The sequence below is a fragment of the Cornus florida genome, unplaced genomic scaffold, assembly GCF_030987335.1.
Source record: "Cornus florida cultivar Cherokee Brave unplaced genomic scaffold, ASM3098733v1 CherokeeBrave_3.0.0_Hap2_Chr07, whole genome shotgun sequence".
Taxonomy (NCBI): domain Eukaryota; kingdom Viridiplantae; phylum Streptophyta; class Magnoliopsida; order Cornales; family Cornaceae; genus Cornus; species Cornus florida.
The window spans coordinates 57,743,635-57,758,311 of record NW_026775577.1 but is presented as its reverse complement, the minus strand read 5'-3'; the positions used below and the strand labels follow the sequence as shown (position 1 = coordinate 57,758,311).

The 14,677-nt window shown below is 33.5% G+C and overlaps 1 protein-coding gene across 1 annotated transcript; it reads right to left on the bottom strand.

Annotated features, from left to right (window-relative positions):
• Window positions 1–1,950: 1,950 nt before the first annotated feature.
• On the bottom strand, window positions 1,951–6,906 carry LOC132266246 (uncharacterized). The gene is made up of 10 exons (XM_059767098.1): window positions 6,067–6,906; window positions 4,064–4,678; window positions 3,794–3,973; window positions 3,171–3,652; window positions 2,997–3,081; window positions 2,839–2,919; window positions 2,647–2,766; window positions 2,408–2,548; window positions 2,187–2,269; window positions 1,951–2,098 (listed from the first exon to the last, which is right to left on the bottom strand). Exons 2-10 carry the CDS (start codon window positions 4,676–4,678, stop codon window positions 1,951–1,953), a joined length of 1,935 nt encoding a protein of 644 aa, XP_059623081.1. The 5' UTR covers window positions 6,067–6,906.
• Between the last annotated feature and the right edge of the window lie 7,771 nt (window positions 6,907–14,677).

The following is a 14,677-nucleotide window of genomic DNA, read 5'->3' as shown; positions in this document are numbered from 1 at the left end:
AATTCCTGAAAACCCAAAAGAGCAACTTCATTTGATTTCATGTAAGGTAGATGCCAATATAATAAGCCATATAATAGTTGCAAAAATATACCAACCTAATCCACAATCAAAAGTTGCAAAGCTACTATTCTTTAAAACTTTAAAAATAGCTAACACCAAAAGAGTGCAAAATACATGAAAAAAAAATGACACTATTCAACAATACAAATGTCCCATATCCCACATCATTTCAGGTACCACTTTTTAGAAAATTCAACGATCGTCCTATCCCACTTCCTCTAGCTTCCAACTGGGCAAATACTGGTATGTGAGGTTCCTTGAGGTAAATGGTACCTTGTTGGCTGATGGAGGTGATGTTAGAATCATAAAAATAAAAAAAATAAAAAAAATTACTAACCACAAGTAAGCTGATGGAAGCTTACTTGAAATCAACATGCTTGACCAAATGGATAAAGTGCTTTGTTCTTTACAAAATCCTTCATTTTGTTATTGTCATCTGAAAGCAAATTTGAAGCAATAATTGCACGTAGTCTATCAACATCCACGTGCACATTAAACCAGGTAAAGACAAATCATGAATATAGGATAGGGAAATGGACTTCGTGCATGAATACATATATGTGAATACATATATGTAAATAGATAGGAATCTAGTGTTGCAGAAACTATATATTTGATAAAGAAAACTTTTTCAACAATGTTGAATTTGGCATATGCACAAAATCTCGGTGATACTAAACTTTTATATGTGAAATATTGCATAAACAGGTAGCTTCATCCTTGGGAAATATGTTAGCAATTTGGTCAGATCAGCACAGAGACAGAACATAAACAAAACCAAAACAAATCTAATAATACGAAAGATCTCTCTGTCCCAAAATAGTTATCCCTTTTTACTGATTCCAAACACTCAATGGCACGCACCTTTTTTCTGACATTCCAAAAGTAATCTTAAAGTGACTATTTATTTTGAAATTTTTTAATCATTCATTTCAATATGTCGTAGTTTCAGTATCTTTTGTGTTCGGTTCATTTTTAATGAGCACCACTAAGTACAGTGAAGTGACCATATAAACTGCAATATGTTCATTTAAAATGACAGGAGTCCAGTATTTGCGTATCTAATTGGTTAGGTGATGTAGGAAAAACAAGGTTGACTGATGATTTAAGCTACTGATCTCATACTGAATTCTTTGACAATGAAAAACTGTCTGAAAATATTTAAGAATATGTTATTCATTTAAACCTCATCTAGCAAAGCTGGTTTCTACTCGATAGGACCCATTATACAGTGGATGTCAAACATTTTCTATATCATTCATTACATGGTTCATTTTATTGCTTACTTCATGTTAGATCCGTACTCACTAGAGCTGGATGCTTTCTCTTTCAAAAAAATGGCACACATTAAGGGTATACTGCATTAGGGGGTTCTAAGGTTGAAAATTTTGTTGCCTAAAGGGGGTGCTTACCGCTCTCTTTGTTTCAACACGTGCCGTAGTCCCCTGGTCTTCCCGCTATTGACACTACGACATTGCAGCCTAGCAGGGAGAGATCGGAAAGCGAAGTACTTGCACACAAACATGGGTTTAAAAGATGCAAAAAGAAAAAAGAAAGGTAAAAGCTGGAAAACGTGTAAAAACAGAATGGGGAGTGCAGTGAAGAAGAAGGAAAACGTTATAGTGGATGCATTTTGTGGTTGCATTAATTTTTTAAATTATGTTTGCATGTATTGGAATTGAAGACCCTCCAGTTTCAACCCTTGAACAAAAGTATGTAGGAATGTGGATCAGTTTTACAAATATATTTTTTGAAACCTTTAAAGGCAAGACCCATTTCTTCCTTTGAAGACTAATGATCAGTGGGTGCTTAGATTAACAATGCACCAATGGTTTAGAAGAAAACAGAGAATTAAATGATTAACGAAGAGTATCGAGGAGATTATGTGATTTAGTAATTCGGTATTTTCTTCATTCGGGGAAAAAAATAAATAAGACCCATGTAAAAAATAGAATTGGGCTTCACCTTCTCTTTTGGGTGACTGAGTGAACCATCCCATTTCTCCATGAAGTCCAACATGAAAGCACCACAACTATCACTGAATAAAAGACTGTTTAGGTATCTGTTAATTATAATTGTGAACATAATCAGTACACCAAACTAGGAACATTAAGTGATAAAATTACCTATCGGGCTGTTGAGGTACGTTGGGCACATTGTATATGAAGTTTTGTAGATCTCTTCCGGTGAATACCTCAACCAACATTACCTACAAATGCACAATATATAAATGATTAGAGTAAAAAATTCAGTACCACGTTCTTCAACTTGTATACTTTACCGTCCTAATTTAACAGTAAATGAATACATAATCAAAAAAATGAGCTCATATGTAATAAGCGTTTACCAAATCTTTTGACATCTTGTCTGGAGTACGCTTATCATGCGAACATTGCTTCATTGAATCCAACACATCCATACGACTATCGCAAATGTTAAAGACATACAAGCACCAATGTTTCTCATTTACAAGTATTGGAAAGAAAAGCTGCATATTTAACAATGTCAAAATTTAATTACTTTTAGAATCATATTTTTTTGATAAAAGTATAATAATTATTTATGTTTGCAAGCGATAAATATTACCATATTGAATTGGCAAACTTTGTTATCATCGACATTCCTTATCCTTTTATACTTGTTCCAAACTGCTTGTATTTTACCTTTCCTATCAACCACTTTTGAAGGTATCTTGGAAAGTTCAATCTGAAAATGCACACAATTGATAACCTAATATGTGTCAAACAAACACTCACTATAGATAGAAGAATTTGTTACCCCAATCGAAGGCGGAAAGAAAAATTTGGTTCCTCTACGCTTTTGTTTCAGCTGGAGCATTTGGCAATAGACTTCAACCACCTACAATGATCACATTTAAACCATTAATGCATGCGTATGATTGGTTTGAAAAATCAATGAACTTTAAGTGAACATACCATATTTGATATCCAATGATTGTAAGAGATTGTTCTCATCTCTTTTCTTGTGAGGAAAATATCATTTATGTTCACCAGCATTTCACTATAATTAAACAATAACATATTAAGTGTTTGAGCATAGAAAGTAAGTAAATATAGAGCAAATAAGAAATTATTTATATAATTTCTCACTCATCATTTCTGCTCTCATCCATGGCATATGAGATGACTGCCTTTGCTTCTGGACGAAGGACACGCAATCGGTTGACCTTCATTTCAACCCAAGGTGATCCCTTATGGCGCCCAGGCTTTATAACACGTAATAAAGGGATCATTGCTTCCTGCACATCACGCTCCTCTTCCATTGCTGTGGAGGTTCCCACTTCCTCCTCCATTGGTGCGGGGATTTCTCCTTCCTCCTCCATGGGATCGTGTTTTGTAAAAGATTGCCAGGGTGAGTTTGCTTGTCTTGTGGAGGTTTCGAATTCCTCCTCCACTGGTATGTGGGATTCATCTTCCTCCTCAATCGGATGGTGTTGTGCAAACAATTGCGAAGATGGGTTAGGTTGTCGTGTGGATGAACTGGGTTCTGAGGATCTCGACCCCCTGCCTTGGCCTACATTGTGCCGTTGCTTCCATTTCTTAACAACTTTAATAATTTCATATGCCAACTCCTAACAATTTTAAACAAGTTGAATAAATATATATATCAGTTAATATATAAATGTAACCGTAGAGTTCCAAGTAATTATGAATATGCAAATATAACCGTATATTTAGTACTAATTATAAAAAGCCATAATTGACGTGATTACCTTATCGGCATCTTCAGATGTATCAGTTGTAAACTTTACCTCACCGAAGCCGAAACCATTATATTTATGCTTCTCCAAATTCAACCTCTCGCCTATTAATTTGTTGGTCCATCCACGTACGCATGACATCTCAGGCTTCGGTTTTGGTCCATTGACATCCACACGGTGTAGGTAGAAAAGCTACAACATATAAGCCATTATGATAATGACATTATAGCTATTTAAAATAAAATGATAGACACATTACAAATATTATATCTTAGAACATACCATGAGAAAGAACAAGCATCCATGTATGTATGTACAACCTTCTCTTCCTTCCTTTCCTTTATAGGACGCAATTCCTTTTTTCAACCAATCTAAAACAAACTTCCCCCAATTATACGATTTAATAGCATCCACATTGTCAACCGCTGCCAATAACCTTTTGCTTGTCTCATTTTTCGATATGGGTGCTAGAAGTGATCCGCAAGCGAAAAGGACAAAAGCCCTCTTGAAGTCATCCCCAACAGGAAGAACGTCTAATTGATGCACTAAGTTTGGCACTTCTATTACACCGTCCTTTAAAAAAATGCCATTTTCTAACCAATGCACACTTTGTACAATATAATTTGGCACATCTTCTCCTCTTCCCGAGGGTAGGCCAAGTACCTCTTCAACGTCACTTGGCGTAACATGGATCCGAGCGCCAGATTCAAGGGTGAGATGAGATGTTCTAGGGTCAAAGTGTTCTACCAACCATAAGCACAGGTTGCGCTTCAAAATGGTACACTCGATGTCTAAAAGGGACCCAAACCCAATCTCTTGTACGGCAACCTTTTTGTCTTCACTTAAATTGCAAACCGTTTCCTTGAATTTATTTGGAGAACACCGGGTATTCAACATCTACAAATAAATTACCAACACAGGCACATTAGATACAAAAAGGAAGGATAGAGCACATATATGGACATAACAGTCCAACTTAAATTTACCAATTTGCACTTCTACACATTACATGTTGAAAAGATTCAATCTCAAATCTGCTAGCTTACAAAGGCACTTGGGAGTACTCATATATTCCTAATTCATTAATTCAATACACATTCTTCGGAATTAATCCAACTAAGCACGTTAATGATAGGTAAAACACACAAAAATAAGCATATATAAAGCATCACTTAACCCAATCAAATAGATAAAAGGAAAAAAAAAAAAACACTTACAGTTTTTATTTTTATTTCTTTTATTGAAATTGTTGAAAAGTTCTTTTCCTTGGATGTTAATGGTCGTATGGTTTACCTAATAAGGGAAGGAGGAAGGATCCAATGTCCTCATACCATTTGTTATAGGAATGAAGGTTCTACCTCGTATTTTTAATTAGAGAATAACTCTAGGGGGTTTTGATTACCATTGGAAATGCTCAGCTCAGAGGATAAGTAATGGACCTTTTTGTTGATGATCTTATGTTAATCACAGCTGGGATGTTGAATCTGTTAAAATACTGACAGAATCAATAGCTCAATTTAGTTTTAACTTCTATTTCTAGCTTGATTCCAAATAATGCAAAGAGGTGTCATATTCTGATCTGGTATAGAGACTGCTACTCAAAACCTAATTCTCAGAAAGCTTAATTTCTCTATTAGGACCCTCCCAATTAGATATTTGGGAGTTTTATTATTGTCTAATAGACTGAATAAACAGCACTGTGATCCTTTAATTGAGGAGTTTTGGACTACCAACTACTCATTTTGTGCTGGAAGGTTACAACTTATAAAGTCTATGCCATTCTCAGTGCAAGTTTATGTGGCTTCCCCCTTTGAATCTAGGACATTCAAAATTCAAACACACAATCAATTACCAATTAAGCACCCAAATTGGCCCACAAATATTAATAACATCAGTTTCTCGAGTCAAATAAATAAGTTAAGAATTATCCTTTTTCAAATAAAGTTTTATGACAACACCATGATAATGATGATTTTTATTTTTGGGAAGCACTGGAAGTGTTTTTGTTGCTTCTACAACTGAATAACTACACAAATCTTTCAACCTTCAAACACAAAAACACACACACAAAAGAAAATAAAAAAATAAAAAAATGAAAATTTTGTTGTTTATATATTAATAAATTTTGTTACTTTATATTGTACTTTGTTTCATATACAATTGGGTGCCTGTCTTAATTGACAGATTTATGCTTCATGCGGTTAACATCCAATTTATTATTAGCATGAAAAAAACTGGAATAAAAAATATATATATATATTTAAATAATTAAAGATATGACTTACCAGTATGAAGTGATGAAAGCACTCTAAAATATGGTAAGACCGTAGGGTGCTGCAATTGTAAAAATTATAATCCACAATAAGGGCCTTCAGCTTGTTCAAGACTAAAGTTCAACCCAAATTTACCAATTAGTCTTTCAAATCCTGCAAAGGGAGATCCTGTTTCAGTCATTATCTTCACAAATATTTATAACTAAAATTCATAAAAAAAAAAAAAAAAAAAGTATATAAAAAAGATCATAAAATTTTTCACCAAATAGGATTTAGTTTGCAAAACAAGAATTACCGTTACAAATCTCAGAACAAGATAACCATAAACACGAGAAGCTAGAATGAACACGAACAGTCATCTTAAGACATATACACCAACTTATTAACTATTAATAGAAAATCGAACATGACACAGATATTCAAATTTATAAGTCCAGTCTTCATTTAAGCTGAGTCTTATGCAGTAGTTATGCTACAAAATAGGAACCACATGCTTTAGCTTTTATGTTACTATAATTATAAATTAAGGAAGGCTATTCTAAGTGTAAAGAAATAAGAAAGTGTGCATCAGAAACAAAGAAATAAAGAAAGAATTAATGAAAGAAAATAGAGTTAGCATGCATAGGAATGCAAGGCTCTCTTCAAACTGGCAACTGTATGCTAAACTAAAAACTACTTCAACCCTTGTTTTCTTTAGATATACTCTTGTTGAAACTCAGAATTTGTAATTTGGTGGTTTGACAAATCTCACACATACATGTTACTTTCAGAAAAATATGTGTACATGAGTCCAGTTAACTGATGGGAGATATTCTGATGACGTTTTCTTGAGTCTCCGTTCAAGTTTCAAGCTTAAATAATTTATCCTATCATGAATTTATAAATAAGGTCACATCAAATCCAACTTCTAAATATTAATTTTTTTGTCTTTCTTAAAGGGCAATAAGAAAATTGAAGACCCAATCAGGGTCATCTCTCCTTTCTGCATTTCGATCAGCAAAAAGAGAAAAGGTTTTGGAAGTGGAAGGGACAATCACCAGCCAGCCGGTTCTTCAAGACGTGGGAATTTCTACATGGCCTAGTATATTTTTGTGATAGTTCAACTCTTTAGTATTCAAAATGCTACTTTATATATATATATATATATATATATATATATATATATATATATATATATATTTGATAAAAAAAAAAGGGGTCAGGTGACATGGTGAAAGCTTAAACTGGCCACTATAAGGAGACATATTTAAGTATGAGATCAGCCATTTCGTAGGCTGTAAACAAGCTGAGTCAAGCCAACTTTATAGAGCTTATGCTCAGCTTGGCTGGTTAGAAGCAGTGTCTGAGCTTAGTTTGAGCTTGGTTAATTTTCTAACAGTTGTGATCAAACTTGACTCACTCAAATAAACCAATTACTCAGCTCGGTTCGCATAAATGAATTGAGTTCTTAAGAAGTTCTGGAGGATGGGAAATTTGGAGCCTTGTTATCATAATTGTTAGTCAAAATAAAATACGCGCGTCATGCTTTGCAACTTCTCACTGTTGGAGCAAAAGATTGAGAAAATGTGTCTGTGTGACTGTAGATTCTTAGTTTTAATTGTTGATTAAATTTGGACCATTGACTTCTTTTTCTGTAAACAAATGAATATCAAATCTAAAAGATAGGTGAAACGCATGAAAAACTTAAATTAACAGGATAATCTGCCAAGGAATGCTCTACGATGTCTCTAAATGCTAGTTCAAAGTTTCAAATTATGTATCCACATAAGGTATAAAGGAAAAAACAATCATGAGACTTGCTACATCAACAATATTCAAACATATATACAATAATAACAACGAAATAGTAAAAAAAGGTTCAATAATTGCTGTACTACTTTCACAAGTGATTGAAATTTGCAATAAACTGTACATTATGCATAAAAAGGCTTCCTAATAACTATTGGAAAATCTGAAAATTTGGATACAAGTCCATTCAACCAATCTTTTCCTAAGTCCTTATACTTTATCCTATGTTTGGTTGCCAAGAAATTGGGAAAACAAGAAGAAATTAGGAAACATGGAATCTTGTAACAATTCTACTCCTTTATAGAAACTTGTTAATCTTAAAGTTTTTCTTCTTTCCTTATTTTCTCTGCTACCAAATAATAGACAGTTCAAAATTGTTGTGTTCTAGCCTAATTTAACCTACATCTTAACTTAAAAAGTCCAAGCAAAGACTTAAACTTTTATAAAAGATTGGGATGATCAATACCAAAGTCCATGCCTTCTAGCAAACAAATTTAATGACATAGCTAGCCCTTTGTCCTACATTGTTAATTCTCAACATACACAAAGAAACATCATCCACATATGGTACAAAATGAAATTTTGCATATACACCATTATTAGTAAGACAAATCCAACAAAATGAGATTAATTAATCAACAATAATCTACTTATCCTAAATTATTTTTCAGTCAACTTGTTCATTCTATAGAGAAAAGAGTATCACCCAGTGGCCTAATTGATAGAGTGGCCAGCTTCCTGTGTTCGAGTCCTTTCTCCTTCTAGTTTGCCAAGGAAAAAAAAAATAGAGAGAAAATACCATTTTCATGGCTGGGAATAACATGCACTTCTACTGTTACGTTATTAGAAATAATTGTACTTTAGCTTGATGGAATGTCTGGAACAAAATTTTAGCAACTTGAGGTATAAAATCTACAAAAGAAGTACATTATTCGCTTGGAATTCAACATTTTAATAGAAAGAAATCTTTAGTATGCATATGTTTCTGGTAAGGGGAGAAAATTGTGACATTTCAGTAATCAAATAGGCATAATATGGAATCTAATCCCTAATAATTGAGAAGTAAAGTCATAAGATTAAAGATGCAAAACTAAGACAAAGATGAAATAATTAACACATTTATTGTATAAGATAACTGCAATTGTTGGTAGAATATATCAACTACTTATTCCTATATAAGAGATTATACCTAGTTGATACTTCCATAATCATTATCTTCACCTTCTCACCAAAATTAAAGCACGTATGTAAAAAGCATGCTATTAACCACCATTAAACTTAACTAGAAAACTTAAAAATAATATTTTTGGAGTAATTATCTAAAAAACAAAAGTGACTAAACAAGATTCTTGAAATTGTACCAAATAATTGAAGAAATATAATGTTAGTATCATTATTGGAGGTAGTGCATACTATGTCCCAGGAGGTAGTTAGTAGCCAATACATATATCTTGTAGCAAATATTTTGTAGCCGTAGTTCCTTATTTTGTAGCAGATTAAGGTACTACTTCTTTCCGATATTCCCTATGGCAACCACTTAGTTATCGCGTATGTGTCTAACTTCTGGCTATAAAATAGCATTTTTAACTACACAGCCAGACATAGCATAGGTACGTAGTCTCTTCTATACATACCAATATTGAAGAGCTTCTTCCTTACATAACTACTACTATATTAGGAACTACTTGACTGCCTTACCCATTATACATGGATTTGTGCTCTATGGTAGATTGAGTTTATAAATTTGTATATAACCTCTCATCACATGGTACTAGTCACAGTTGTGAAGTCCTTGAAGAGAGTTCAGGCTTATGGGTTTTTGGTGAAGTAGCTCTGATTGTCTTTTTGGGTTAATATAATTTATAGTGATTTCGATTATATTCTTAAGAGGATTATAGAACCTAACCTTCTAAAGTTCACAAGAACAGGAATGACATCAGTTTAAAAAATCTTAATAACAACTTCCACTTTATCTTCACTAGCTGAGAACTTATCCTGTCATTATCTACAAAAAATTGAAGTCAGTGAAGGTTTCCTGTCTCGAAACAACAGAAATTTGAGATTTACCACAACTTTATGAAATTCTGCATGATTAGTTACAAGTGTTTGCCAATGAGAACTCATTAACACCACAGTTATTTTTCCCTTAACTTTTGGATTTGACTTATTTACTTCCTTGCATAATATATAACCAATAATTGTATTGCCATCACACCTACCATGAACAGAGGAGTTATCAATAGTAATCATAGTCATATTTACAATGAGACTACAAAGAAATTACCAGTATTACTGGTATGCAGTTATTTTGAAAAATCCTCTAATATTTTTTTATCTTTTTTTTTTAAAGTAAAAAAAATCCTCTAATCTTATCTTTGGAGAAACAAGAAAGTTTAGTTCCACTTTTTATTGCAAATTAGTATGCACCCAATTGGAGCAGTAGCACAACCAAAACCAAAAAGGATAAAACTGAATCATTCTTCTATTAAATAAATAAATAAATAAAAGAAAATAAAAAAAACCAGCAACTTCATAAGACAGAAAAACACAGCTTACAACATATGAATCCTCAAATCTAGTGAATATGTAAACAACACATGAATTGAAATCATGTCAGCAGAAAGTAACAACAACTTAATTGATTAAAATTTTCAACACATAGTATCATTTACAGAGAGACTCTACAACTTTCTAGGGGAAGGCAGAGATGAAAGAAGAAATTGGAAAATAGTACCCGGGTTAGAGAGGGTTAGGGCTTATCCCTATGCTTGAAGAAATAACTTCTGCGATTGAAGAAAAAATTAGAAAATTGATGAGAGTTCAGAGAAGGAAGAAAGCAGAATAATAAAGATCAATGAAAGTTTAGAAAAGGAAGAAAGGAGAACAAGGCCAGTACCTGGGCGATTTTCCTCTGAAGGTGAAACTTGCAAAAGACAAAGCTTCAAACAATCAGCCTTTGTGATTGAGGCAAAGTTATGTCAGTGCTTAGAAAGGGTTAGGCTTTCATTGATGGATTCAATAGAGTGAGGGCTAGGTCTCATTTGAGAATGGGAGAGAGAAGGGTCTGCACAAATAGAAATATGAAAGAGCATTAGGGCTCTAATTAGGTCAAAGTACCTATTTCAAGAGTTATAACGTGACCGGAGGCTGAGATGACGGTAAAAAACCCCAATTGTTTGCAACCGTCCAGTTATTGCCGCTACACCAGAAATTAGAAAGAGAAAGGTTAGGGTTTCAGCAAAGAGGGAAAGAGGAACCGTTGAGCCTGAGTATTTGATTTCCCTTTAGCAGATCGAAGATTGTTCGTGCCATGGCATATTGTATCTGTATCGCAGGAAACAAGTGAGGGAGAAAGAGTCGTGAGAGAGGGTTACACCGAATGGAATATGAAAGGCCTTAGGGCTTGAAATTAGGCAAGTGTAGAAAAGGGCATTTTAGGCAACACATAAAATAGGAAGAAGGGTATTTTAGGCAACAGAAATATCAAACAGTATTTTTTCATGTGCCACCTCAGCTTTTGGGTCAAACCCATTTTAAAGAAACTATGGGACTTTAACTCAATCTCTTAGTAAATATGATACCCTAAGTCCATTTATGTGTAATAATCCCTATAATTTATAACGATTTCGATTATATATCCTAAAGAGTATGATAGTGTGCAGGGGTATTTTTCAGAGGATTATACATTCTTAAGAGGATTATAGAAACTAACCTTCTGAAGTTCACAATAACAGGAATGACATCAATTTAAAAAATCTTAATAACAACTTCCACTTTATCTTCACTAGATGAGAACTTATCCTGTCATTATTTACAAAAAATTGAAGTCAGTGAAGGTTTCCTGTCTCGAAACAACAGAAATTTGAGATATATCATTTTTCATATATTGGTCAAGTCAAATGCTCAAAGAATATTCTTTCAAAAGAACAAAGAGGCTCAAGAAAGATGCTGATTGCGAGTGTTAATCATCGAACACAGACAATTATGTTATGTGAAAACCATTGTAGCAGAAAGTACATAACCAATCCAATTATTTTAGTGCATAATAGGATATAGCTTATTTTAGCAAATCAACCATTTAGTGGGTACATTCAATTTAAAGCCACTGTCTAGAAAGCACTAAGTTTAAAAAGTATGGAACACATATTGGTTAGTATTTAAAGAGTATGATACGAGCACGATAAGAGTAATTCCTTGCTTCTTAAGTGACTACTCCTCAAATTTTAACTCTTGTTTTTCAATTGCAATGTAAAACATTTTATAAGTGCCAGCGATCCAACCCGTAAAATCACGCTCTCTACATTTTTCCTATTAAATTGAGTGAAAAAAAAAAGGAGTTGCAGCCGGCTCCTTTTGTGTAGTCCCCTTATATCTAATAGTTTCTATCTTTCTTTTTAGAAAACCCAATAGCCTACAATAGCAAGATATTGACAAGATATTTAAATATTCTATACTCAAAAAACAGATAACACATTAACAAGATATATAAAGACTACCAAAAAAGAATATGGAGTTAGAGTCCCAAAAACTTTTAGGCCAATGATTAAATTGCAACGACCGTTCAAGACTCTATTTTATAAAGCCAAACTGAATATATATATAATATTACAAGCAATAGATAATAATCAAGTTTCTATTTTGTTTTCACTTATTAGATGCATGAAATGGATCAAAAAGTTAAGACAAACACTAACTTATGAAATTAGTGTTACATTTCTGCATTTCCAAATAAACCTTTTAAATTAATAGTAAAGCTATCCAAAGATCTCCAGTTGACAAGAGCCATGATTTCTCTTTATGGATAGGACTGATATAAGATTCTCAGACTGTGTTTTTACATTCACAAATTACGATATTTTTCTCAATCCAATAGCCAGTGAAGAGAGCTTATGACTCTTTTCAAGAGAGGGTGACTTCTCCTTTAAATTGATGTCTATTTCCAGCTGAAAGTAACTTTCTTTGATAAATTATCCACCACCAACAAAAGTTACTGATCATAATGTGTGAACAAAAAATGAATTCTGAAATTTGAATGTCCATAGTGTAACATTAATGCCAGACACCCAATATGTTAATTATTATAAATATCATACTTTATCATCATATAAATAAGCCCAAATACTACAAGAAATTTCTTGAGACACCATGTATGTTCTCACCAGGACTAAAATGTTCTCATTTCATGACATCAACTGCTTTGTACTCATATTTGAGATCTATGTTGAAAGAGGCGATAACTAATGGTCAATAATTAACAAAAAAAAAAAAAATTTTAACTAAAATCAAATAAAAAATCAGGGTTTTAGAAAGTGAAACCGGCAGAAGAAATTGACTGATCAAAATTTAGAGAGGGAAAGTAGTAGAGTGAGAGAGACCTTTGAAGTTGAGAGCGATACGAACATGGCAAGAGCAAGAGCTCCCCCAGGAAAAATATAGCTTCAGCTTCATTGGCTCCTCACCATTACTCGCCTATTCACAAACAACCAATAGCTTGTTAGACAGTTAAATCAATCAGTTGAGTCTGTAGTGATTGATGTGATGGTGCTCTGTGCAATTGATTGATGATGAAGTAAGAAAATTTTAGTGACAATTTCTTTTAAAAAAAAATTAAAATTAAAATAAATTGGAAACAAAGCAACTGATTCACAACGAATTTGAGAGACACCAACCATAGTGCACGATAAGAGTAATTCCTTGCTTCTTAAGTGACAACTCCTCAAATTTGAACTCTTGTTTTTCAAGTGCTATGTAAAACATTTTATAAGTGCCAGCGATCCATGATGTAAAATCACGCTCTCTACATTTTTCCTATTAAATTGAGTGAAAAAAAAAAAGGAGTTGCAACTGGCTCCTGTTGTGTAGTTTCTATATTTATTTTTAGAAAACCCAATAGCCTACAATAGGAAGAAAACCCTAATTTTACAAAACCCAATAGCCTACAATAGGAAGAAAACCCTAATTTTAGAAAACCCAATAGCCTACAATAAGAAGAAAACACAAAAACAAGAACCATTACAACAAAAAAGCTTAAGAAACACCAAATCATCATAACTCAATCCAAATTTACAGCCGAGAAAAGAAAACAAGAAAAATTCAACTGAAACAATGAAAATGCACTGACAAATGTATGGTTTGAAGCTCACCGAGAACCCTTGATCCCTCTTCTGAGCCCATTGTAGCTGGACTGAAAATTGAGCTGGGTTTCTCAATTCCTACAGCGATAGAGCTAGAGAGAGAGGGTGGAGGGACCGGCTTAGAAAGAGTCGTGGAGAAAGAGAGAGAGAGAGAGCAGCGATGAGAGAGAGCAGCGAATGAGAGAATTTTATTTTTAGGGCCAAAGAAGATCGTATTTACCGAACGAATTAGGGCAATATATTAAATTATGGAGAAAGGGCATTTTAGGCAACACCGAAAAAAGTGAGAAGGACATTTTTGGCAAAACATTTCTTGAACAGTAATAATCCATGTGCCACGTCAGCAATCCATTTTAGGGAAATATGAAACTTTGACTCCGCCTCTGAGTAAATACGGAGCCCTAACCCCATTTATACGTAATTATCCCAAAAAACTATCTAGTTATCATTGTTCCGAATAGGACCCACATATAATCGATAGCCCTTCTATAAATCTTTTCGTATCTTCTTTCTGCAATGATTTGCTAAAAATCTTTTCGTGTCTTCTTTCTGTATTGATTTACATAATTGATTGATTTCGAACAAGGGTACTTTGCAGATTCAAATTACATAAAACCCGGCAAGGTGGTTGCCATTATTTTTAACACAGAGAGAGAATATGAGGGAGAGAGAGAAGTTCCTTCACGTGATGGAGAGAGAGA

Bases quoted from the DNA above. Each gene is read 5' to 3' on its own strand.
- LOC132266246 (XM_059767098.1), bottom strand. From the start codon at position 4,678: ATGTTGAATACCCGGTGTTCTCCAAATAAATTCAAGGAAACGGTTTGC. The intron at 2,920-2,996 runs GTATGTTCACTT...TGATCATTGTAG, and splicing joins ATCATTGGATATCAAATATG to GTGGTTGAAGTCTATTGCCA. The intron at 2,549-2,646 runs GTAATATTTATC...TTAAATATGCAG, and splicing joins AAGTTTGCCAATTCAATATG to CTTTTCTTTCCAATACTTGT.